At 46.0% G+C, this 24,759-nt stretch overlaps 1 protein-coding gene across 8 annotated transcripts in view; it reads left to right on the top strand.

Moving 5' to 3' along the window:
• The first annotated feature begins 974 nt into the window (after nucleotides 1-974).
• STRBP (spermatid perinuclear RNA binding protein) overlaps nucleotides 975-24,759 on the top strand; it is a 67,107-nt gene continuing 43,322 nt past the window's right edge. For all 8 annotated transcript variants that reach the window (XR_014619012.1, XM_084299091.1, XM_084299090.1 and 5 more), the window contains exons 1-2: nucleotides 975-1,060; nucleotides 23,376-23,548. Coding sequence is in view for 7 of the 8 variants with exons in the window: in XM_084299091.1 (XP_084155217.1) it covers nucleotides 23,546-23,548 (3 nt within the window). In the remaining variant the exon portion in view is untranslated. The remainder of the gene's footprint in view (nucleotides 1,061-23,375; nucleotides 23,549-24,759) is intronic.

The raw sequence follows: 24,759 nt of genomic DNA, 5'->3' as shown, positions 1-24,759 counted from the left end.
CAGATGTCTGGGGCTGGGAAGAATTACCACAGGGCAGCTGAAATCTAACTGGAACTGAGAACGTGAGCCTTTGTCTTGATTTCTAGAGGAGAAAGACGTGTATTACCGCACGCTGTATTCCTTGTGGTGCCCACCCTGCCCAGGCTCACCCACAAGTCCTGATTTTAACGGCCCGACAGCCGCTGCGGGATCCGTGTGGCGAGCAGCCCGCACGGTCACCCCGCTCCTCAGCGCAGCGCAGGCCGCTCCCTCCCACCGAGGGGCTGGGGAAGCGCCGGGGCCTCACCTCACACCTCACCCCGGGCCGGGCCCTCTCAGAGCCGAGCGGCCGGGCGGGGACGGGACGGGCACGGCCCGGGACCGGCCCTCACAGGGGCGCCCTGAGGCGGGGCCGCGGCGCCCCCGCTCTGAGGGGCCGTGGCCGGGGCTCCCCGCGCGCACCTGCGGCCGCCTCCGCCAGGCCCCGCCGCGCCGCTGGCGTACCCTGCGCACGGCACGCCGGCACCTACGCCACTTGCGCAACGGGAAGCCTCTCAGGTGCAGCGCCCGCCTCGGCGGCGTTACGGAGATTCCGTAAGGAACACTGCCCTCTTTGAGGGGCTTTACGCAAGCGGCGTACCGAGCTGCGGGCTCGGCCGCTCCCGCCTCGCACGGCCGCGGGAGCTCCCTGAGGCGCCGGGAGCGCTCCCCGCGGGCGGCGGCCGGGGCTAAGGCGGGGTACGCGGGGCGCGGCGGCCGCAGGTAGGGCCGGGCCGAGCACCTTTACGTCAGCCCCGCGAGGCCGCCGCGGTGAGGGGAGGGAGAGAGGGGAGGAGGAGCGGGCGGCCCGGCGGGGCTCCGCTACGCACTCTGCGCGGCGGCGCGGCATCCCTCTACGCCGGCGGCGTAAGGCTCCCTCTCAGGTGCAGGCAGGGGGCGGGCTCACGTTGCCCGGCAGCCGCAGCCTATGGGGGCGCGGGGCGCTGTCACGTGCCCGAGCCCCGCTCGCCGCTGCGGAGCCGGAGGAGCCGGACGGGGCCGGGCCGGGCCGGGGGCTGCGGCGGGGCCGGCGGCCGGCGGGGTGAGGGGGGGGGGGGGGGAAGGGGACGGGGGGGCACTGAGGGTGAGGGGGGGGGGGGGGGGGGCTCGGTGCTACCCTGAGGGGAGGCGGGCGCCGGGCACCGCTCCGCCCACTGCACCGGGCACTGCGGGCAGCAGGCAAGGGCAGGACGGGGGCGGCGGGGCCGTTAGGGCCGGGGGGGGGGCGGGGGGGTTGTGGGGACCGTTAGGACCGTTGGGACCGTTGGGACCGTTGGGGTGGGGGGGGAGATGTGAGGGAAGGGGGGGTGCGGCCGCGCGCCCTGAGGGGCCGTTAGCGCGGGGGGGGGGGGGGCTGGGGGCGGCGCGGGGCCAACGGGGGGCGGGGGGGGGGGAGCCCGGCCCCGGCCCCCCACCCGGTGCGTCCCCGGGGCCCCCCCAGCGCCGCAGCCCCGCGGGGTGCGGGAGGAGCCGTCCGTGCCCTGCCCCGCGCTGGGGTTGGGGTCGGGTTGGGGTCGGGGTTTGTTACCTTTTATTCCCCTTCCTGGGTTCGCCCCGCGCCGGGGGCTGTGGAGCCGCTGCTTGGTGTGCAGGGGAGAAGTTCTGAGGCTGGGGATCCGCTGGAGGGTCCCCAGGGGGGCAAAACGCCAGTTCTGTGTGGGGCTGGATGTGCCGCTGCCCGGCCAAAGGGCTCCCTGGTGATCCCACGGCGCTGTGCGATCCCAGAAAGGACGGGGAGAACGTCCTGCTCCAAAGAGCACAGAGCAGAGCGTTGGAAGGGCTGGTAAAATGGTGGAGTTGGGATGGGTCTGAATTTGCGTGGCTGTGTCCTACAGACCTTTCATTTTCCGTACGAGGCTTAGGGTATTTCTTACAGAAGACTTAACGTTTCTGAGCGTGGTTAAGGCGAGGGAAGACTGAAGTGCACGCTGCTGTCAGGTGGTCGTAACGTGACGTAAGGTGTTTCAGATCTCCAGTTCTAAAAAGTGCTTGCACCACTGGAACGTAAGTCAAAATAGTTGTGCTTACACAGCCGTGTGTCCTGGCAAGCATCTGAAACCCAGTAAAGGCAGAAAGTTAACCTCACTTCCTTTACTTGTGCAGAATAATTATCTGTTCTTGGAAAGAACAGGGAAGGAAGGACTCTGAAAACTTCGGTCTCGCTGTATTTTGGTTTTGAGGATGTGATGACCTCTCTTTGGGAGACCCAAAGGAAGCAACTGAGGAGGCAGAGAGGGCCTGGTGTTTGCAGCAAGGGAGTGAAGATGGAAAAGTGCTGCCTGTGCTGGGGGACAGGGGGAGGCCTTGAAAATATCTGAGGGAAGGAGTAAGGCCAGGCTGTGTCCGTAGAGGTTGTACTGGTGTTTTCCTTTACAAGTGTGTGCTGGTTGCTTGCAGCCTCTCAGAAAGCAGAAGAGTTCTCCAAGAATTTGGATAGTCTGCCTCTTAGATGGGCCATCAAAAATGTGTAAAGGATGGGTTGAGGTTATTTCCTGCCAGTCTGGAGAAGAAGTAGTAGAAGGCCGTGTCAGCAAACGGGCTGGCTGTGACTTGTACTACGTTCCTGGTCATTTTTAGGAAGTTGGACTCTGGAAGTTCTTGGCGTGTGTCATTTTGTCTCTCTGGAACTTTCCAATCATTTTCTTCTGCTTCACATTAGTGTAGAATGAAGGAAGGAATACGGAAAAGAGTGGGTACGGATCGCTAATGGTCAGGTTTTAATATTTTGTTTTCTGTTTCTCATTATCTTGTCGTTGATAGCACAAGTCTAGTGCTGTTTTCGCATTCCTCGTAGAATCTTTTGTTCTGGCAAAGTTTCCTACTCCTGTTTTATAAAAGGGCCGTTCGTCCACGCCGATCGCTATTATTGAACTATTGACAGTATTGTCGTCTCCTCCCAAAGAGGATGCTGAGGAAGCACCAGGTCTTGCTCCCAAGGGTTCACAGGCTAAATGGAAGGTAGGAATCTAGGACTGAATTTCTTGGAACTGGATGAAACTTCTACCTAGAAATACCCCTGTGTTTGGGTGAGCCCCAGCTGGTGACTGAAGGTTGCTGAGTCCAGCCTTGTGGCTTGTCCGAGAAGATGGAATTCCAGCTGCTTCTGGTTGCTGCTGCTGTAAAACCAATTGCAAGTGAGAAGAAGTGGTAGGCAAGTGGAAAGGTGTAAGACAAGGTGGACCTCGTGTGCAGATCCCTACAACAGAGTCTTGAGCTAGCTAAGCAATCGTATAGAAAGCCATTGGGCAGGGAGAAGGAGCAGTGTGGGAGCAGAGGGCAAAAGGCATTCCTTCCGTAAATATTAGCGTAGAACTGAAACTCGGTGCAGATGCAGAGTTTGGGAACTGGTTTCCAGCTTGTGAGCAGAGTCTTTCCCATGGGTGTTCATTCGGTAGCAGTGATGCTTAAGGTTGCAGAGCTCTTTTCTTTTGAAGCCACTCTGTTCCTCCAAGGTCTGTGGCTGGGCAGGCATTTTTTTGAACTGTCTCATCTAAAAAGTGAAGCCTGTTGGGGGAGGAGGGGAGAGTAAAGGAAAAAGGGGAGGGGGAAGCTAGTCCAGGCTGCTTCATCTTGTGAAAAAGCCTCACTGTAGAATCATAAAAGCTGCACTTTTTCCACGTTGCTTTGGAAGCAGCTGAACTTTGTAACTTGGCATGTAAATAGAGCTCTTTGAAGAGCACGTCCATGGCTGGAAAGAAGGGAGAGGGAAATGCCCTGGCTGGTTAACAAGCTTGCGTGTGTGTAAAAAGCCACCGTGAGCGTGCTCGCTGACGGACCTGCTGGAACAGAAAGAAAAGTTTGCAGGGTCTCGTCCTTGGCTGTGCTGATGTGTGTAGGCACGCTGGCTGCTTCTAGGGGTGAGTATAAATATGGAGCTGCAAGAAAAGCAGGCAGTTTGAGGATTTCTGTAGCTTGGGCTGGATGAGGGTAAATACCTGGAGCCAGGGAGGGGAAGCATCCCCCAAGAGGTGCCAGCGTTGCGGAAGGCGCTCGGAAGGTGTGCAGGCCGGGGTCCTGTCTGTGCCGAACAGGGCAGCTGGCAGCTGTTGGTGGGTTAGGGTTTAAGGTAAATGTAGCCATGCCAGCAGAGGACTGGAGCACCGCATTTTGATTTCTGTAACTTATTTTGTATCGAGGTCAGGGAGAGGAGGCTTTTCTGTTCTGACAACATATGCATGAGGAGCACTTGGCTGAGGCAGTGTCCTGGATTTGCTGTAAACTGAGCAATATTGGCAAGTGAAGGTGATTTTACTGCTGTATATGCCGCAGCCATGAAATTAAAGGGAAAAATCCTGCTTAAAGCAACATGAAAATTACAGTTACAGATTTAAATGGCAGAAAAATGCAAATCTCAAACGTTTCTACAGGAATCATAGTTTTACTGCGTATGTTGTACTTGCAGTGTGCACTTGGCAAATAGAAACTTAGCACTTTATATTTAAGGAAAGAGAAGCCTGTGCTGTCCTACCTGAAAATATTTGCTTCTATTTTTATTAAAAGCAATGATTAGTACAAACTACAAGACAAGAGACAGTATTTCTTCAGTCGTCCTTTTGCATTTCTTGGCAGTTGTATAGTTTTTCCTTCTTATGTACGAGTCTTTCACAGCGCAATGATGACAGAAGACATAGATAGTGGCGCATGCACTGTGTCAGCTCACAGACAGTGTTTCTATTTAGCTTTTTCAAAAAACTTTAAATTGATGTCCCTTTAAGAAAAGGCATGCATAAGAATTGTTGCGAATGATATGAGTGAGTTAGACTTCTCGCACTTTGTATTTTTGGACTTTATTTTGTAGCTATATTACCTTATGTTTCTAGTCCTTTAATGTTAAACATCACGGAATGAAGGAGGGTTTGGACCTCGCTCCGTGTTGGTCTGTTGCCTTGTACTCATACTTCGGCTTTGCAAGGCATATACTGACCTTTCCGTTAATTTCCTATGCACTATAGGAATGTAGACAAGGTGCTGGGTATAGGAGAAATGTTACAAAAAATTCGGAGTATGTGGTTTGTTCTGCTGCTACTGAAAGGTATGTAAAGCATGGTACTGAGCTGCTCCCTCCCTCCTGCTCTGCCAGCTAAAAGCAAGAATTGAGCCTAATCCTACGCGTGGATTTTCCATGCAGCCGAGCGAGGCTGCTTTGTTACTGGGCCATCTGCACATTTGCTGATTGGTTTCTCAAGTGGTAAAGACCATGGATTATTAAAACCCATGCCCTCGTTGTTTTACTTAATTGATTTTTTTCATAGCTAGGCAAAATTTTTCTCTTTCGTAGTAAAATGTTTTCTCAATGTGCTGGCAAACTACAGGTGCCTACAGGAGGAATAATCTTAGGAAATCCAGTTGCTGCCTCAGTTTAGCAGATCTCTCAGACTGGAGAAACTTAAGTGATGCTGCTGCACGGGTTGAATTAAAGCAGTGCTCTTATGTTGTGGCTTGGCATACTGCTTAAGAGCCTCAAGATGCTACTTGTGATTGACATAACAAAATGTAAATTATATGCTGTTTTACTAGGCTCTAATTTATCTGTCGTAAGGTTTGTGTACCAATAGTACTAAGCTCTTTTTACAGCAATGCTTCTCTTCCATTTAATATCTGCATAGGGGAATTGAATTACTCTTAATTGTATGCTTAAAAATAAAATAAAATTGGGGCATGTCTGGCTATCACAGTAAATTAAATTTTGCTGCTTCACATTCTTATTGTGCATTTACTTTAAATTGACTTTATTGAAAAATTAAATGCTTGAATAGCTGATTGGGAGCAACACTCTCACTAGTGGGTGGTCAAGAGATGTCAAAGAACCTCGAGAAATCTTAGAAAACAATATCCATTAAGGTTTTAGACCTTGAATTTCCCGATGTAGTTAGTGGTGTGAGAGGCGAAGCAGTGACCGAAGCTGAGCACTCAGTGAGCTCAGTGGTGAGGAGCTGCCACCGCCTCTCAGGCATTCGTGTCCCATAGCAGGAGCAGAGAAGCACAAGTTGGTTTGGGAGGCCTTTACTTCTCTCCTTCCTCTGATTCCTGGGAGGGGAGACACTTTCACTAAAGGTACTTCTTGTTTGACTTGTAGCACAGCAAAGCAGAGCATTAGTACAGTGTTTTAAGTGCTGGGCCCGGAGGTGTTTTTAGTGTTCTCTGAGCCACAGGTATGTTGTTACATGGGGAAATGTTTCTCCCAAGCTATTGCATTAATTCAGATGATTATAACCTTAACCAGAGTCTTCCCCTAATCATAGCTCTCAGCTGGCAGTGTCTGTCTTCCTGGAAAAGCACAAATGGGCTCCAGGTGAGCGTGAAGCACAGACACGGGTGCTGTGCAGAGCTGGTTTGGGAACAAGGGCTGCCTGTTCCTACAAATGAGCCTTGGCAAAGCAGTCACACACTTGAGGCTTGGGAGCAGGATTTTCATGGGCACGCAACACTGCTGATCTTGTCTAGTGAGATTTCACTGCAGAAGGGTTTATCCTAGTGGCAACAACACTCTGAAACTGAAATATATATATATATTTAGGGGGAGGATCTTTAGCTGTGGATTTTGTAAAGTCACAGAGTTAACCTTTGAGGAGGCATGAAAAATTTTGCTATTTGTTGCAGGGCACTGGCTTTTGTTATGAGGTAGCAGCCCAAACTTTGTTACCTGTCTACCTATTTAACCTGTCCCATAAACGTGCTGTCTCTTGAGTGTTCCCATCTTTGTTCTTTTAAAAGCATACACAAAATTGAGCAAGAAAAGAAGCCAGCATGCTGCATCCCGCTGAATTTAGTTGCTGTTGAAATGGGTGAAGCTTTTAAAACTGCTGGATAGTATGTGCAGGACTAAAGAAGGCATTTAATTTGAACAGCCGCTCTTCTTACAGCCTGCTTAGCAAAACCCCGAATGGTGGTACTAAATGCATCACCTGGACATTGGATGGAAGTCTACAGTAAATGTTGCACAAGTCCATTTCAAAAAAAAAAAAAAAAAAAAAAGATTATAGCTTGTACTAGACAGAAAAAAACAACATTTGATTTCTCTGTGGTAGGAGATTCAGCTGTCCAGAGCGCTGCTGGGTCTGTGTGTCTGTTAGAGCATGTAGCGTGGTGATAAAGGGTCCCACCGGGCAACCTTACAAGATAAGATGAATAGAATTGGGTTGTGGATGTTTTTCTTAACCCTAGAAACAAATAACGTGTAATCAGTTGATGTAAAAGTGCTGACTAATGTGTGTTAACATTTAATCAATTTGGAGCCGAGTTTAAGGGCCAGCTGTTTATGTTCTTGATGACCTGGTCCTACGCCTGGCCTGGAGCTGGGCAGAGGGCAGCGCGCTGTGGAGCAGCTATTTAATGTCCTAAAGCTTCATGATCTCTTGATTTGATGTCTGGATAATTGGACTTAACAAATACATTAGGGCTTCTTTGGTTACCTAGTCATGCTGTCCCAGTATTTAATCGTATAGAGATGTAATTTGTTGCCTCAAAGTGGTCAGCTATGCCACTTGGATGACCTTAAGGATGGGTGGCTGCATCGCTGTAGAAGTGCCACTTGTTATGTATGGAACAGGGGCTGTTGTGTTAGGCGCATCACGCTCAAGCCCAGGAGAACTGCGAGTGTTCTTTCTCCAACTGGACATTGATAAAAAGCCCGGAGAATAAACTCTTCAGAACCAGGCACAGAGCAGCACTGATCTGGTGAAGAAGTCTGGTGATTAAACTGAAAGTATTGATTATGGGAGCATTTGGCTCCTTTTCAGGTTCTGCTGTGGATTTACCACATGATTTCATTTCTTCATGTCTCAGGTTCCCCTTTAAAGACCTGAAATGTTTCCCTCTGTCACAAAAACTGTTAGTTTGAAACCACTAATATATGTACTTGGGTAAATATGGTGACAAGTGTTCTAGAAAAGCCAGAAAGAAAGGCAAACACTGGGAAAAGGGGGGTTGGAGACAAGGCTGATAACTTCTCCGCTTCTGGTGGGTGAGGGTGAAATTGGCGGCTGCCAAAAATATGAGCTCAGACAAGTCGCTTGTTCTGCTCGGAGCCCACATCTGCACACACCTCCCCATCTCCACAGATGGCCAGGAGGCTGAAAAGAGAACACAGTTGTCTAAATTTGTGTAAGAGAAAAGAATCATGACTCCCACCTTGAAGGCGAATAAGAACCTCTTGCAACTGTGGTATTTCTGACAATTTTAAAAGTTTGGTTGAATTTTCAGTCTTAGCAAATTACGTGAAACCTGACGCTGTTGTAACTTCTAAATACATAATTTTTACACTGTGTTGTGTTAAAAGATGGTTGGATGCAACTGGACTCCATTCCTGTCAAAACTCTCCTGCTAAGGAACCAGTTGGATTCAGAGCACTTCTTTGCATGCTTATGCTGTAACAACTTACCAATATGATAATTTTCCTTTTGAGATTTCACAGTACTACACGTTTTAGAAAAAAACAAGTGTCACCATCTAAATAGTGATGGTACTGTTTGAAACAATCATCAGAAAAGGCACAAAAATAGAAATAAACTATTTTCTTCCTTATGTTTCTTTTCTTCTAACAGTATTGTGGGAATGAGATTGTAATATTTAGTAGGTTGGCTGTTTCCCTACCATCTGCTTTATCTTTTGGGGGAATCTAGTAATTTTTCTCTGTTAGCCCATGGGATGTAGGATGTGGCTTATTCCAAGTAGATGGGAGTCATTATTATATAAGTAGTGAGCTCTTGACCAAAAGTCTGTTTTTGTGGACGTGGCCTTGTGTAATAGACCAATAACAAGAGTACTTTACCAAGTGTGCCTTTAGCAGGTCTCTGATTAACTTTGCAGATAGTGATTGAGAACTGAATGCTTCTGAAGCTTGACATATATTGTTTCTCCTCAGCCAGAACACTGAAGAACTGAAACTGGAGACTTCCTGACTCTTTCAAAAACAAATGAGCAAAACTGTGTTGTTTAATTTCTTGCTATGGGTCGGGAGCCTGAGCTTCGTGCCAAGTTTCAGTAAGAAACAAAATAGGACTGCAGAGTTGAGGGGAGAAAAAAACTTCTCGTAAGGAGGGTTTGAACAGGACTGCTGATAAAGCCACAACTTTGAGAAACTTTGACTTTAATAAAGAAATTCTTAAAAGGGAGATGAGATATGGCCTGCCTTAAACATCGTTGGGTGAACTACAGTTCTTAGCTGAACAACTTCCCAAGTGCGTAAGTGCAGTGTTTCAGGCCACTTAATAGAGATTCCACATTAGTGTTGGAATAACTGCATGTTACAAATGAATCTGATTTTTCTGTGTAGTTGAAAAATAACACACCTCTGTTTTGGTTTCCGTTGAGATGTTTCCAAGTGTGCTTTTAGTAAAGCAACATAAGCATAGTGTCATTGTCATAACAGCATTCCACCCCTGGTGAGAAGTGGCAGCAGCACTGTAGGAAGGTGCCATCGGTCTTTTCCTTACAGGATGTCAGTCATTCTTGCAGCACCATGTCTGCAAAACTTTCTGTGAAGGCTCTGTCAAGTTCCATGAAATTTTGGAAGAAGCAAGCGTTCTGAAAGAACGTTAAGGTAGAAGAGAAACAGGCGAGCAGAGAGTTGAATTAAGCTGATTTGGATCAGTGATTTGCCTGTAGGTAGGTAGAGTCCAGATGAAGCTGCCAGAAGTTCCTTCAGTAGTTTGAGTATCCGTTTGCTCCTGATGCTTGTACAGTTACTGCAGTGTTTGACTATCACGCCGGTGCTTCTGCAGTTGCTGAAGTTGGCTCAGCCTGCCTCCCTGCAGTTCTTCCTTGGAGGAGCTGCTTGTGGAGAGCTCATCTGGGCTTGGGACGGACTCAATGGTAGGCTTACTGTTTGCTTTCACACTGAGATCTGTAATCTTTATTTTAATGTGACCCCCTTGGCTGGGTTCTTTTCTTTTGCTTGTAAATGTTTGATCTGCACGTGGAACTCGCCATACTCTTGTGCCAGAAAAATAAAAACTGGCTTTCTGTTTGCACTGGGCACTACTGATTTGCAGGAGTCGACTGATTTCACTGCCAGCTTTAGCAGGTGCGCCGTGCCTGAATGGGGGCTCTTCACCCCCTTCGTGCAGTACAGTAGCAAGTCTCATGCTCGGTACAGAGAAGATTCAGTTTTGGCTGAGAGCTGAGGAGTACAGGGATTTGCTGTACTTTTCCTCTCTTTTCTTTTTCTTGTTCTGTTTCTATTTGTGCTCCTCTTGTGTTCACAAAGTTTGGAATGTTTCCTGAAAGGACTTTGTGTGTGTTTAGCGTTTTTATTGGCAGATTGGTTAATAATTGGATAATGTGCATGCACAAAATACAGCCCTAAGTCTCCTTCATACTTCAAAATGTTGGAACAGATCAGAAAACTGTCATCCTGGATGCTGTAAGAGGGCCGTGGCTGTTCAGCACTGCAGCACAAGAACAGCTTGCAGGTATTCAGCATAGGAGTGATGGAACGGTGGCTGCGGAGCCTCGTGCGGGGGGAGGAGAAGAGCAGGGAGCTCTGGAGGCGCTCACTGTGCTGCTCACGGGAGGGAGAGAAAATTGCCCAGAGAACCACATGTGCAGAGTGCGTGGAGCCCGAGGGAAGCGGTAACTGTTGGCTGTGTTTGCTTTCCTTTTGTTTGTTTCTTAGGCGCCTAAGAGATGTTTTTAGAAGGAGGGTAGAGTCACATAACAAACAGCGATGGAAAGTGGTGCTCTGGCAGAGCTGGGCTTCGTGTAGGGATCGTGATATCGAAGAGATGCTGTTTGAGGTGTGTGATGTGGGCACAGGAGGGGGAAGCGAAGTGCTGACATCTGCTCTCCTGGTCATCCTGGAGTTTCGGCTTTCTTCTTTAGTTCGTAAGAGAGGTGCTGTCAGGCTGATGGGGTTGGGGCCACATAGAGGGCCAGCTGGTATCTAGTGTGAAGGCTGCTTTTGTTGTTCTGAGGGGAGTGAGCTCCCCTATCTTCTGTAGCCTGTGCCACGTAGAGCTTCAGAAATGCCGCATGGCAAAGCCAACCGCCTGATTCCCTTGCAGTGCTCTCCGCAGTAACCACAGGCTACTGCAGGCTAGGATCTGCGCTGGTCTTTTGATCTTTTCTTGTGTGTGGCTCTAATTCATCGCATCCCTGTGCCGGGGCTGCTGGCAGGCTGCAATGTGCTGTGACTGGGTGACTGCGAGGACTCAGAAGTCTTTGAGGCCTAAATTGGTGTGTTGGTGACTTGGCTAATAGGAGAAATTAGTTGGTTTTTTACATGTGCATTGTCTGTAGGCATCTACATATACTTGCATGACTTTGGTTTCCTTTTTTGTTATTTTAAAGCAAAATCATGGTGACAGTGTAAAACCTGACGTTTGCCAGGTGACAGAAACAGGCATGTCCCAATGAAAGCAGAAGTTGCTTCTTTTCCTCCTTTTCCCAGCAGTGGTGCTAGGAGAGGAATTTGGAGAGCCTTTAAGGTGCCAATAGCACACAACTTTTAAAAAGTTTAGCCTTTTGTCTCTGGCAGAGTTGGTAACAGCCGTGAGATGTGAACATGATGTGCTGCTGGGTTCTTACTGCTGCCTTTGAAGTTATTCCTGGGAGGCTTGTGCAGTGAAGCCCTCAACGTGTGTCCATGCTTGCAAGAAGCAGCATTTGTAAGATTTAATCTCAACATTTATGAGCTAAATGCCCCAGAACTGGGGGCAGGGTTCCTCCTGCCCAGCCTGTTATCAGAGGAAATCTTCTGAGCTCAAAATTTGGGGGAAAACGGGACACCGGTCCTTGAATGACAAAGATTTTTTTCTGTGGTTTGTGTCTCATGTCAATACTGACTTGGATTCAAATTGTTGAGCGTGCCTGAAATCAATTTCCTTCAAAACCAAAATACTGTGCTGGAACTTGGTGTCCAGGGCGCGATGCGTGATGCTGAGGAAGGGGTTGCTGGATGGAATGGGGCTGCAGAGCTTCCCCTCACCTTGCTGAACGGCTCATGGCCCTTGCTGGTGTCCTGAGATGTCCTCATTTTGCTGGCTTCTGTTCTTCCCAAGAACAGACTGTGTGCCTCTTGCTGCCTAACAAAAGAGGGACTCCATTGTCCTCTTCTGAAAAAGACGGGGGGGGTCACTGAGTCTGTGTCAGTCTGACTTTCCAAAGAGTGGAGTGCTCAAAAAATCTGATGTCTGAAAATAGGACACATTCTGAATTCAGTTCCTGAGATTAATCACCCCATATTCAGATACTGAATTGCTAATTTGGATGCCATGAATCTGCAGGTAATTGTTGTCAAGCATTTAGCTGGGACTCTTTGCCAAGCTGGCCTGCAAAGGATGGCTCCGCTCCTGCGAGTGAGGGCAGCCAGCAGCACAGCGTCTGTGCAAATTGAACTAAAGAAGGCTGAGTAAGGGGTGGAAAGCTGGTGGGGTGGGGGCTGTGGCACACTCCAGGGCTTAGTGTGTATGGTAAGTGAAAAACTAATTTATTTTCCAAGTCCTGCCATAGATTTACAATGACATTGGGAATGTCACTTGAGTCTTTGGAGATGGGGTCTCTTCTAAATGCAAACAGCATCAAAAGTGTACCTGTTACCAGGGCTGGGGAAGTAATGGCTAGGAAGTGCTGTGAAATTCTTGCACGCACAGCTACGTTCAGGGAGCGTTTTGCTCTCTAACGAAAAAGCACATCGGAGCTTCCTACTGCAATCAAAATGGAAGAGCTTATTATGCTTCAGTCCCTGCTGCTAGGTTAAGCCGAAGATTGCTGTTTCCCACAGGTCAGCGGTGGAGCACTGGGTAGTACTGTCTGTTTACCAGTAGATGGAGAAGTAATGACCCATATTTCTTTAGTTTGTAACCTCCGAGCTGTTTCATTCAATTTATTGTTCATGGTGCTGCAAAAAAAAAATCTCTTGAATGGCAGCAGAGTGCTAGGGACTCGCAGGGGCTGCAGGGAACTTGCGGGGACTGCCGGTCACTTCCACAGAGCAGCCTGGTGACACCTGCCTGTTTTGGTCCGTGTCAGCTCATCAGATTTAAGAATGAGGCCAGAGTCTAGAAGTGTGACATATTTGCCCCGTGGTACATGGAAAAAAATTACCCCAAGCACTCGAAATGAACCTAGTTATATAAGTAGTCCTATTGAGCAACAGTGCTTGGAGTGCCATGGAACTGCCTTTGACTCCTCTATTAGCTTTAATTTTCATGGTGTTTTTCCAAGAAGAAAAAACACTAAAGTTTTGTTCTCGGCACAGGGATAAATGGAATGTCTCTGTCACTTGTCTGAAACCATGTGTTGAAAGGCATGATTTTTTCCTAACAGTTTTGCAGAGTAATAGAACAGAATATGATTTGGATTACAGCAGACACATGCTGGGTCAGTTTAAAGTCTGCCAACTTCTAATTTGCAATTTCTAGAAAATTTAGAGCAGAAACATCTGAGTGCCTGCAGAAATCATCATTCTAAATTTAACTTGCAGATTTTGTCTTGGTAAAGCAGGAAACTGTCTGGTAAAATTTGTCCATTGAATTCCAGGGAGTAACCTTTCTTTTCTTGTGCTGAGAGGTCTACGTAGGTAGAAGCAGTTATATTGAGAACATTAGGATCTGATTTTTTTTTTTTCTTTTTACCACCAGAAGTATAGTTCTAGACTGTAAAAACTAAGGAGATTCTTTGTGCTCTGAAGATTAGAGTTCAGTGTTCATGTCCCTCTTTTTTTTTTTTTTTTTTCCCTTTGCCGTGGTATCCTGTAATAATGATGGTGTAGTGACATGGCACAGACACAGATGGCTAAGCAGGTAAGCAAAACATTAGGACTGTAATACAGCTCTGTCATAACGGCTGACTGATGGCTGAAAGGTTTTGTATCCTATTGCCCAGCTTAGGAGAAATTCCATTGATTTATAAAGTAGCTGTTTTTCTATTTAGGTTTTGATGTTGCCCTGTGCATTTGATCTGTGCAGTCATACCCTGACGTGTTGTGGCTTCCCAAGTACACCTTCTTTGAAAAAAATAAAATTAAAAAAAAAAAAACACATTCACTGTTGCTTTTGGGAACAGCAGGTTCCCTGTTATCAGGGGAAGCTGATGTGGCTAGACACAAAATAGTTAATGACCCAAAATAAACAAACTTAGTAGATTGTTTTTCTACAGTCTTTCCCTCGATAACAATTTCAAGTGTTACTTCTAGCAGCTATAGTGTACAGAGGGGGCTTTGGGGAGAAAGTGAGATTTTTGTTGTTGTTGTAAATTGATCTTCCTGTAAAGCTGAGAGCATTTTGAGTGCTGCTATCGATTACACACTCTATTTGCTTCCCTCAGAGAAGAATGGGCATGCACCCTGTTTTACATTGCAGTTGCTGTCACGCACTTCTGTTTCCTAACCTGGATGTCATCTTCCTAACCTCCACAAACCCCCCAAATGGCTCGGTCCTTTGGCTTGTGGCAAGCAAGTTGCCTCCAAGCCTCTGGTGTTGGTCATAGCCTTATATTTTGATGTTCAGAGGTGTTGCTTAACGTTGAGAGAGAGAGCAAGGTAGGTTGGCAATTACAGGGCCTAAGGAAAACAGTGGGGAATGGTGAAGATGAGGGAGCCTTCTGGTAATGAACCAAGAACCAGGAGTGTGCCTGCTGCTCCGAGTGAAGCGGCACTGGAGATGACATTGTTACCTATGAAGAGAGATTAAAGGAATTCATGGCACCATGTAAAAACTTAAGGGAAGCAACGAAGCTGGATCCATGTTCTCGTAACAACATCCTGGGGGGTTGCTGGCTTTGTGCTGATTGCTGAGGTCAGGCTGACTGTTCTTCTCTGCCATCTAATGTGGATGTGGCGTTGGTTTTTATTCTCATCATGGGTGTTGTTGCTAGCTTTCATGCCTAAATAAACTACTTCAAATATTTTCATAGGTTTATCGTGCCTTTGAAGTAAATCCATCCTGAGGCTGAAAGGAGATGGCAGCCAGGGCACTCTGCAGCGCTCGGCCCTGCTCCTCTGGGCAGCTCAGACTGTCTGCGGAGCTGCAGCATTGTGAGGGAGAGTTTCCAAAGAGGAGGCTTCTGTTTCCTAAGCAGCCTACAATGGTAGTCACAGTTTTTGTTTTAAACGCTTCTGTGGCATTACATACTGTGGCACTAAGCTTCGGGCTTCCCTGGAAATAATGATCTAAGACAAAGAAGAATACTGAGACAATGCACGGTAACAGAGGAACAGGCTGAAAATACCAGGACTGGAGCATTGTCTGGTCATCCAAGTGGCACTAGAATGTGGTCAAGTCTGATGGCAGATGTGGACTGGCAGAGACCACAAGAGCTCTTTGCATAACGCTAGCAGAGACTAGCTAGCAGTCTTCTCTTCCAAATTCTTGTGAATCTTTTCTCTTTTTTAAAAAAAGTCACCAAGGCAGCAAGACTGACATACTAGAAAATGCATTTAAGTGGAGAGTCATGAATGTTTAAACTGGCTAATGTGCACCATATCCAGCATGAATTTGCAATATTGAAAATGCCAGCTTCCTCATGTGCTGCCACTGGGGACCTCAAGGAAGAAATTCTAGAGGAGAAGCTGTTGGTTAATTTTGCTATTAAGAGTTGCTGGGATTTAATCAGAACAGCATTTATTCTTAAAAACTTCTTAATCCTTTGAAATTAAAACTTTTTGTTAGCATTGGAAAAATACAGATCTCAATGCTGTCTAAAATACAGTATTTACATTCTTATTTGTAAGACAGAATTACTAAATATGTATTATCTACAGCACAGACTTTTGTTGTAAAAAAAGTTGTTACTTTTCTCCTTCATCTCGCAAATTGCTGAGTTATGTATTCGCTTGAGACCAGGAGCAGGGATCACCTACTACAGCAAATGTGTTCTGCTGCTGAATGGTTTTGCAAGCAGTTTTAACTGAACGCTCTTTATTGAAATAAGATCTTTTGAAAACTCACAGATCTGAGCATCCTCTACAGTAAGAAACTCGTAATGAGCAGCATTGGTGCTTGAGAGTTTCTGTGGGTTTGGGGCAGGACCTGGCTTGAAGGAGAATGCCCCTAACTTTGATGCTACCCCACAAAGCACAACCACAGCCTTACTGCTGCGCTGGGTGTTTGTCTGTTCACAGTGCCCGCTGCAGCTGACCTGTACCTCAGCTCTTTGTGTCGTTGCTCTTGTTCAGCAAAATGTTTTGGATTGGATGCAGATGGAAAGCTGATGCAGGAGCTGTTGGGGAGTTCTTGCTGTCGTACTAAAGGGAGAGGCAGATCGTGTATTGTAAGCAACCTGTATGTGTTGGTGAACTTGTGAACGTGCTGCTGTGGCTGTGCTTCTGTTGAACAGGGATTGGTAACGCAGACAAGACAGGGGAAGCAGGACATGGTGCTTCAGAGTGTGCAAGGAGAAATTTTTCCATGGTTCTTCCATGGTCTAACCTACTGATGGAGGAACTAGCGGGTAGCTCAAAGGAAAAAGGTCTGCATCTCTTATGTAGGAATGTCTGAAATGCTTTCTTCTACGTTGGTGAGTGGTCACAAAACACCAACCTGTTGGAGAGCCCAGGAAGCGGCTAATGATACTTCATGGCAGTAAGCCTGTATGTTAAATGATACCTGCAGAGACTATCTTCTAGGAATTCAAATTGAATAGATATTTCCTGGGAGGGTTGTGTTGCCTTGTTGTGAGAGAAGCAACTGTGTGAGATACCAGGTACGTTTCATGTATAGCCTATTTGTGAGCTTGCGTGTGTTTCTTTTTAACGCCTTTACAAATATTAACAGATAAGATCGTTAGTCTTTTAGAATAAGCTATTTTATCCTATCTGATGTGCCTAGAATAAAAAAAAAAAAAAGTCTGCTCTGATTTTAGTTTGAAGCATAAGAGTGTTTTTGATTAAGTACAAATAGGGCTTTTCTGAATATGAAATTATACAGGAATAGACTCATTGCTGAGATCTAGCGTGTCACCCGAAAGGCTGTCCTTGGGTGAGGTAAGAAGTTACTGCTTCATGCAATTATCCTTCCTTCACTTGATGAGAAGTGCAAACCACCAAGCTGATCTAGTTCTGTTTGTCTGTCTCACTCCCCGTTTCATTTCCCACATGGGGAAGGAATGCCGTGATTTCCAGCATGCAGGCTGCAGCACCTGCTGCTCCGTGTGTGTGCTGCTTTGGCCTCGCTGTCCTGCGGAGAACTCATTCTCCTGGGTTGATGAGTGACCTCTTGGTCTTTTCCCCATCCCGGTTGTGTGTCAAATGCTGCTGGTTGGCAGGCTGCAGCGTAGGTCAACCCGCAGTCTTTGGGGTGTGAATCACAACAGGAAAGAAACTGGGGCACTGCAGCTTTTTGAGTTAAGCTGGAGGATGCTAGGGAAGGAGTGTCCCAGTTCTTCTTCTCCTCAATATTGTGGCTGCTTCCCGCTATGGTTCTGGAACAAAAAGCCTCGAAAGTAAGGCTGTGGACAGAAATACGGGGATGGAAAGTGGCTAGGAGATGAAGGTCTGTAAAGGTGCTGGGATCCGAGCGCAGGGCAAGGCTTGGGCAGTAAGAAGCCCAGCATGGCGCTAAGCTGCGCTGTGTGCTTGAGGAGGTAGAGCTGCGATTCTGTTTTGGGGAACGTGATGTAACTTCGGGCATAGATCCAGAACTTCGCTTAAGCCAAATCTGTCTCTGGGAAAACTGACATTGCAGATGGTTTCATTTCAGTGTAATGTAATTCTTTTTATTAATTTAGTTAATTCTTCAACTGTAACTCAATGTAGTCTGTTCTATGGAATTCTCTGATTCTGAATGTTGATGTCAAATTCTGACTGCTTCACTAACAGGTGAGTACTTCAAAGTAGCTTCTGGTTTCCAGCACTCAGTTTAGCCAGAAGAGCAGGAATGCCTGCTGGAAGTCAGAAATCAGTTTAACATTTCAGACGTGGAGAGTCTAGTAGTGGTTTCTGTCTAGTCTCAAGATGAATGCTTCACTATTAATTATTTATGTACCATCTAATTGCGATTTTTTTAAAGATGCTGCCAAGAAGTTCTCCTTTTAAGATATTTTAGTTTTTATTTATAGGACTCAATTTCACAGGCATTCTGTTTTGGATGTTTCTGACTGGTTGAGCCCTCAAACTATTTTTTTCTTTTGTTACATCATAATTTGATATCTGCAGTTATTCCTACTGATGTGCGTTCCTTTCTGAGGTTGCCTGGTGTGGTTCTCCAGAACACGGTGTTTTCTTTCTTCCAAGGATTGTGCACTTGCTTACGCCGTGCTTCCATGTTCCTTTTTAGCCTTCCTGCTAGGGTAGTGATGTTTTCCTCTTAGACCAATCTTTTTATTTAACTTATCCACGAGCTAAAAATGTGAGTTATGCTCTGTACATTGCTGTTTCCTTTTACCTTAATCAATTAATCTAATGAACTGATTGATTGGTTTTAATTCTTAAACTTGGATTTCTTTACTAGAGTTGACTTATTTTGGCTGGTGTTTTTTCTCCCTCTTTTTTTATTTTTTGCTCTACTACCTGGAGGAATCCGTGTGTTCACCTGTTTGCAGTTACACATACTTGTTTGCATCACTGCAACCGAAGGTCCCCAAGTTCCGTCCCCATCTCTGTCCTTCTCAGTGCAGCCAAATCCTCTCTAGGAGCTCTTCCAGTAGCTTCCTCCCCAGTCTTGTCTGAACGCTGCTGTCCTTGCACTGTGAGCATTAGCGCCGGGAGGTGGCTTGGGTGGTTCCTGCGTTGTGGTGTTATCACTGCACGTCTGTTTACCAAGTGTGTGCCTGCCTGGCTGCTCCTGAGAACCTGGAACACAGGAGCCTTTTCTCAAACTGGCATGAGAACTGAGCAAGCAGGAGCAATGCTAGACTCAGTGTGTGTTGTGTGCAGTGTCCGGGTTTGCTGTGGGAAGTACCTTCCCAGCTCTTAGCTGGACTGTTGCTTTGTAATTATTTATTTGGCTGGAAAATTCCAGCCTTCTGAAGGCTAAACCAGATGCAGCTTTGCCAGGAATTGTATTACTTGGAAAATAATAAAACTCGTATGGCTGTACAGTCTGCAGGTGAAGCTGGATGCTGAGCATGTTGGTAGAAGCGATCTGAGTCTTTTATTAGGTATGGTTCCTAGTGCTACCATCGCCTTCCTTCACAGGTGGCTTATGTGATGGTGAGCGGCAAGGGTTTCTCTTCAGCGGTGAAGAAAGCAATGCTGTACAGCATGCAGGGTGTCAGGATCTAAAATAGCAAACATCTGCACAAGTTGAAGGCTGTTCATACTCTGCAGATATTTATGCCCCATGCTGCATTCAGTCCCTGTGAATTGTGGTTTTTATCTGTATCTCTTGGTTTGTTGATACTTTTAACATGAGGGAAAACTATTTTGCTATTTCTCTGTCTGTTATTTTGACACTAATCAACTTTGCAGATCTTGTTTTGTTTGGTGTCTGGGTACATCACAAAAAGAGTTGCTGAAAGAGTTCAATTATAATATCAGCATCTCTGCCAAATGTATTGAGCCGTTCTGAAAAGCGGCTTGTCTTTTCTGACCCAGATACACAGTTTCCAACTGTGGGAGATGCTGCCAGAAAGGCTCTTGGCAGAAGGCCAACAAAAAAATTTACTGCAGAAAAACACAGCATATTTTCGGCAGCACCATGTGCAGTGTGACGAAAACCTACCTGTCTGCCCAATGCGAAGCAGAAGTTAAAATCAACCTGCAATTTCAAGTTGCAAGCCTCTTATTCCGATTTGTAAAAGTAACAAAAAGATAGGTTACACCTTTTCTCACCCACTCTGTGTAAATCCCAGTTCTGCTCCATTGCCTTGTGTGATGCTCCCCAGTCTGTGCTGGATGCTCACCCGTTTGTTATGAGCACCCTGCGCTGTCCTTGCTGTGCTGCTGACACAAACGTGGAGCGATCTCAGGGTGGTGTGGGCTGTAAGCTGTAGTTTCCAGGAGCAGCCATCGGTAAGGGGATAGGCTGGGGGGGGTGGTTTTGCTTCAGCTGGCTGCTACCTCGCTCAGGGCCTTCTAAATCTCTGGGCTTGGGATTTACCGGTCAGCTTTTACGGAGGGCAGGTACCTGCTTCTGCTTTTCACTTGCCTGCACCTAAAGGTAGGGGAGCAGGTTTGGTGCTCCTGGCTGTTTAAACGCCTCCTTCCCAGGGCACAAGTGCCAGATGCAGGAATGTGCCCTATGCAAAGGCCTTGTCTGAAATTCTTTTCCTTGTTTGTCTTGTGCCAATGCATAAACTGCCTCTGTGCGGGATGGGATGTTTAATGGAAACACTGAGAGACTGTCATGGTGTTTTAGTAACATTTCTAATGTGTCAGATCCCCAGTGGCGTAAAACCACCCTGCAGACTCTGCTCAGCTCCTCCAGATCAGGAGACAGCGAGTGTTTACTCTGTTTTGTGCTTTAGGTCAACATGATCTACAGGTAAAGTGACTGTCTTGAGTTCACCAAGGGCTCACTAGCGCTAGGAGCTTTGTCTAGAAGTTTTTTGCAAGGGGAGGTGGCAGCCCTTGCATCGGACAACCGTGCGTTACGCTATTGTGCCATTAGTCTGGGCCTCAGCTGCTGCTCCCTGAGGACGCGGGGACACGTATCCTGCTGTAACCTGCAAGTAAAATGGGGCTGTTGGATTTATGGGATTGCTGCTCGCTCCACATAATGCTTTCTGATGTGTTCAGTGCTGAGCCGTGTTCTGCTGCCTTGGTCCATATGGTTGGAGCAGATTTGATTTTTAGTTTTCCTTAATTCTGCGTGTTGTCAAACGTACTTTGTTCTGTACGTTGCGTCTGCGTTTTTGTAGTAAACTTCCTGTTTAGTCCTTTATTTTAAAAAAATCTCTGAAGTCTGGACCAAATTAGGCTTTCATTCCGTTGCGTGTTTCTGTGAAATATTCTTAGGATGTCAGTGACTTGCAAGTCATTAACGTGACTTTCATGTATGTCAGCTTCAACTCAGCTTGCGGGATTTTTTTTTAGTTGAGTTGTTATAATGACAGGCACTAGTGGAAAATAAAGTCCCTTTTTATTTCAGCTGTGTATGCCCAGACCTCAGCCATTCACTGCTGAGAAAAAGGGTAGGTAGAATGGAAATCAAAAATGTCTTCATGCAGCTATTGCTCGTCACTGAAACTTGAACCTTGTCTCAAAGGTTTTTTTCTTAAAGACAAGATGGCTATGGCCCGTTTAAGGCAAAGTATTGGGAGATGGTGGTGGTTTTGCTTTGTCTTTCTAGTAAAAGATTCACAGCTGTGAAACATTCCTTTTCAGCCTGTTTCAGATTTTCAAAGAACACTGAAAAGCTCTCAATACACGCAGAATTGCACCCTGAGGTATGGCAGTTTTCAGAGCTTGTGAGAGAGCCTGTAGACTTGCCCTCTAGACAGCAGGCTGCTCAGTAACGTACTGAAGCACCAGAATTTGCTCAGCCAGCTATCCTTGTCCATCTGCTTTCAATACACTGCACAAGCTGATAAGCAACAGCTTGCAGTAGTCTTAGGAGGGAGTCCAGGCTGGGGTGTTGCTTGGAGTCTAGAGACGTCGTGCTGGGCATATGCTAAAGTCAGCAACACATTCCAATGCCCTTCTCTCTGCCTGGAATTGCCAAGTTACAGTTACCAGAGAAGACAGCAAACTGGAAATGTGAAATGTAGGAGTCGCAGGGAAGAACGGGGTATGTGAAGGTGGTTCTCTCTTCAAACTAAATCCCATCTAATTCGAAATAGATGATCTGGAAACATGTCTGGTAAAAGTCTCTCTAGCTTGCCATCTGCTGACTCAAAAGAATATTATTTATTATTACTACTGCTGTTATAGAAGAGCTAAGCAAAAAGACCTCAGGGTCTGGTCAGTTCTGGAGATGGTGTAAAGCTAGTGAGTTTGGAAGTGCTTACGACTAGCTCATAGCCCAAATAGTGCCAAAGCAGTAATCCTGCCTTGTTTGTGCTCCTGGCTGACCCTGCTTGGCTTTCAGGGTCTCTTAAGGTAGGAATCCGGTCCCATTAAAGAACATCTTCCTTGATTGCTTCTAGGAAGCGATTTGGTTGAGTGTTAACATAACTTGGTAGGATATATAGCCTTTGTGAGGAGAAATTAGATCCTTCAGGGTTTTTATTAGCTTGCTTTTCCCAAGCATTTTTAGTATGAGTGCATTTAACTCTCTTGGGGTTTCTTCCCTGGCAGTCTTCAGCTGCTGAAGCAGACAGGCCTCGGCATAGTGTTCTTGTCTGGCTGCTTTTTTTTAAACTCAGATTTGCATCCTAAATCCTGTGGCATGAGATACAAATAAATAATTATAAGGCACTTACTATCAAAGCTATTGGTCCTGTAAACCCACTGCATTTCTTCTTGATGGAGAAAATCATAAAGAAGAATTTGTGGTTGCCTTTGCCCTTCCCTTGGAATGCTTAAGTCTCTATCAGATACAGTATTTTAATTATTTCCTGTTACACCTCTGAAGTTTAAACATCTACTCAACTTTCAAGTCATCTCACCTATACCTGTGTAGCTGCCAAACTTGCCTTTAATTTCTAACTAGAGAAGCAGGACTGACATAGAAGAAAAGTAAAATATTTGTGTGTGTGTTGAGTGCGTGTCTGCGGAAATTTACTGACAGGGCTTCCAGTTCCTTCAAGATGTTGCTGAAAAGCTGATGCAACAGTATGTGCAATGAAAGGAAAACAGTTTTCTGCAAGGACTTGCATGTTGTGCTGTGCAGTGAGCTTAGCCTTTCTTCTCTTGCACACCAACCACTTGGTCATTCTCCCAGTCTAGTACAAGAGGGCTGCTCTTACAGGCTCTTTCAGCTGTTGTGTGCTGCAAAAAGACATACAAGGGCAGAAAAAGCAGTGCGAATTATTTCAGCTGAATGTTGTCACAACTAGTATGCCTTCAGTTTGTTGTAATGCACTTAGTTTTTTTTTAATAACAGCGTACAGTTATTGCTACCTGGAGTCTTAGCTCATGTTGTACAGCAGCTGACGCACTCAGGATCAAACGATGCACTGGGAATTTCAGCTGATAATTACTTTTTGATAATTAAATATAGTGTAAAAATAGAAGTCTTTTCAAGTTGCTTTCATACAGAACATATTTGAGACTTTGGATTTCCTGTCTTCCTCATAACAGAAACTGGGATTGCCAGTTGGCTGACAAACCGTGCTGAGGGGAGCTCTAACTGGCATGGGACAGTGGTTACATACGTGTGGGCACCTCACAGAAAGTTTCTTTCTCTAACATCTTGTATTGCTCTGAGATAAACAGTTCAGCGAGTCCTTCCCCACCATGCATCCAGCTCGCTTTATTCTGCGGTTCGATATCGTGTTCTGCACTGAGCACTTTTTGGAATTACCATGTTGTTTCTTCTGGTTTCAAGTTCTTTTTTCGTGTCTGTTTGTGTTTTGTGTGTTGTTTTTTTTTCTTCCAGGTGAATTACAGAAAGTGACTCTCAGAGCATCTTGGCTTTATGAACTCTTGAGCTGTCAAGGGACTGAGAGGCTTATGAAGAGGTTCTGTCAGGCAAAACAGCGCTTAGCAAAGACACCAAGGAGGAGGGAAAAGGAGAAAGGAAGAGAAAAGCTGAAACACTAACAAACCATGGTAGGTATCTGTCATCTTCATAGGGCTGCTTTAGTAATATTCTCTGCTGACAGTCTTGCGTGGGGCCTGATAAAACAAGACTGAAGGGATATTCTGACCTTGCACTAAATGAGAGATGGTACTGCATGCTTTGAGCAAAGCAAATGAGGTTTGATATTTTGTCAGCCTTTTTAAACCAGAGAGTTGTCTTGTGAGCCTGCATTACATGAATTATTAAATATGAATGAAGGGGATGCTCATAAGGTTTTCTAATAAAACCAGCATTGGCAAGCTGTAGCAGACAGCACGAATGACCTTGAACTTGCAGACTGCGTAACTGAATGCTGCTCTTCCCCTTCCACCCTCCCTCACAAAAGCGAGTGTTGATTATTCATACTTGTGTGTGTGTGTGCATGAAAAGCTGACTGCAAGTAGTTCTGTGCACGCTTTGTTAATAGCGTAGATGAGATGTGTGTAAACAGTACACACCGAGTGTATCTGACAGGCTGAGGGGTCGTTTCCTGTCTGCCCAGTATTAGTTGCAAATTGGGATTGTGTGAGACAATGGATTGTGATCAAGGATCGCGATGATAAGGTCCTAAAGTCACGTTCACAAAAGGGCAGCATTACTGCTGAGAGAAACAAAATGAGAGTAAATGCAATAAACTGTAAATGCAGCTAACATTTGTGTAGCTGCTTGTGGATGATATCCAGGACGTGCGTTTATATTTAAAAGCAAAACAAACAAACAAAAAAAACAATGTAGAAGACCTGAGACAGGATTTTACCTGTTACAGAGCACAGAGAGGATGAACTTGTGACACACCAGAGTTGTCAATATGTTGTGCTTTAAAAAGTCTTGTTTTGCTATTATTTTTGGCTTAAATTGTAATGAAGAATTGATTCTGCCAGTCCCTGTCTGTTAGAAAAGAACACAAATGTCTTCTAAACTGAGTTACTGATTTGACTGTTTTCCTGATGGATATTTCATGAAATAAGAGATTGTGTGTGTGTGTGTGTGTGTGTGAATTAGGAACTCCAGCTTGTCAGTTTTCACTGCTGAAGTGAAACGCAGCTTCTTTGTGTACCAGGCTGCAGATAAGCCTCAGGGGGGGCCTTCTGGCAACATTTTGCAACCTATGAAAGTGCTGGGGATGACACCAGACTCCTGTCTGATGAGGTTTTACTATCTGAATTGTCTATTTGGGTAGGAGTGCAGAAGTTAGGGAGCA

The sequence above is a fragment of the Netta rufina genome, assembly GCF_964035555.1.
Source record: "Netta rufina genome assembly, chromosome: 20".
In the NCBI taxonomy this organism is placed as follows: domain Eukaryota; kingdom Metazoa; phylum Chordata; class Aves; order Anseriformes; family Anatidae; genus Netta; species Netta rufina.
The sequence above is the reverse complement of the archived record's forward strand: the minus strand, read 5'-3'. Positions and strand labels throughout refer to the sequence as shown.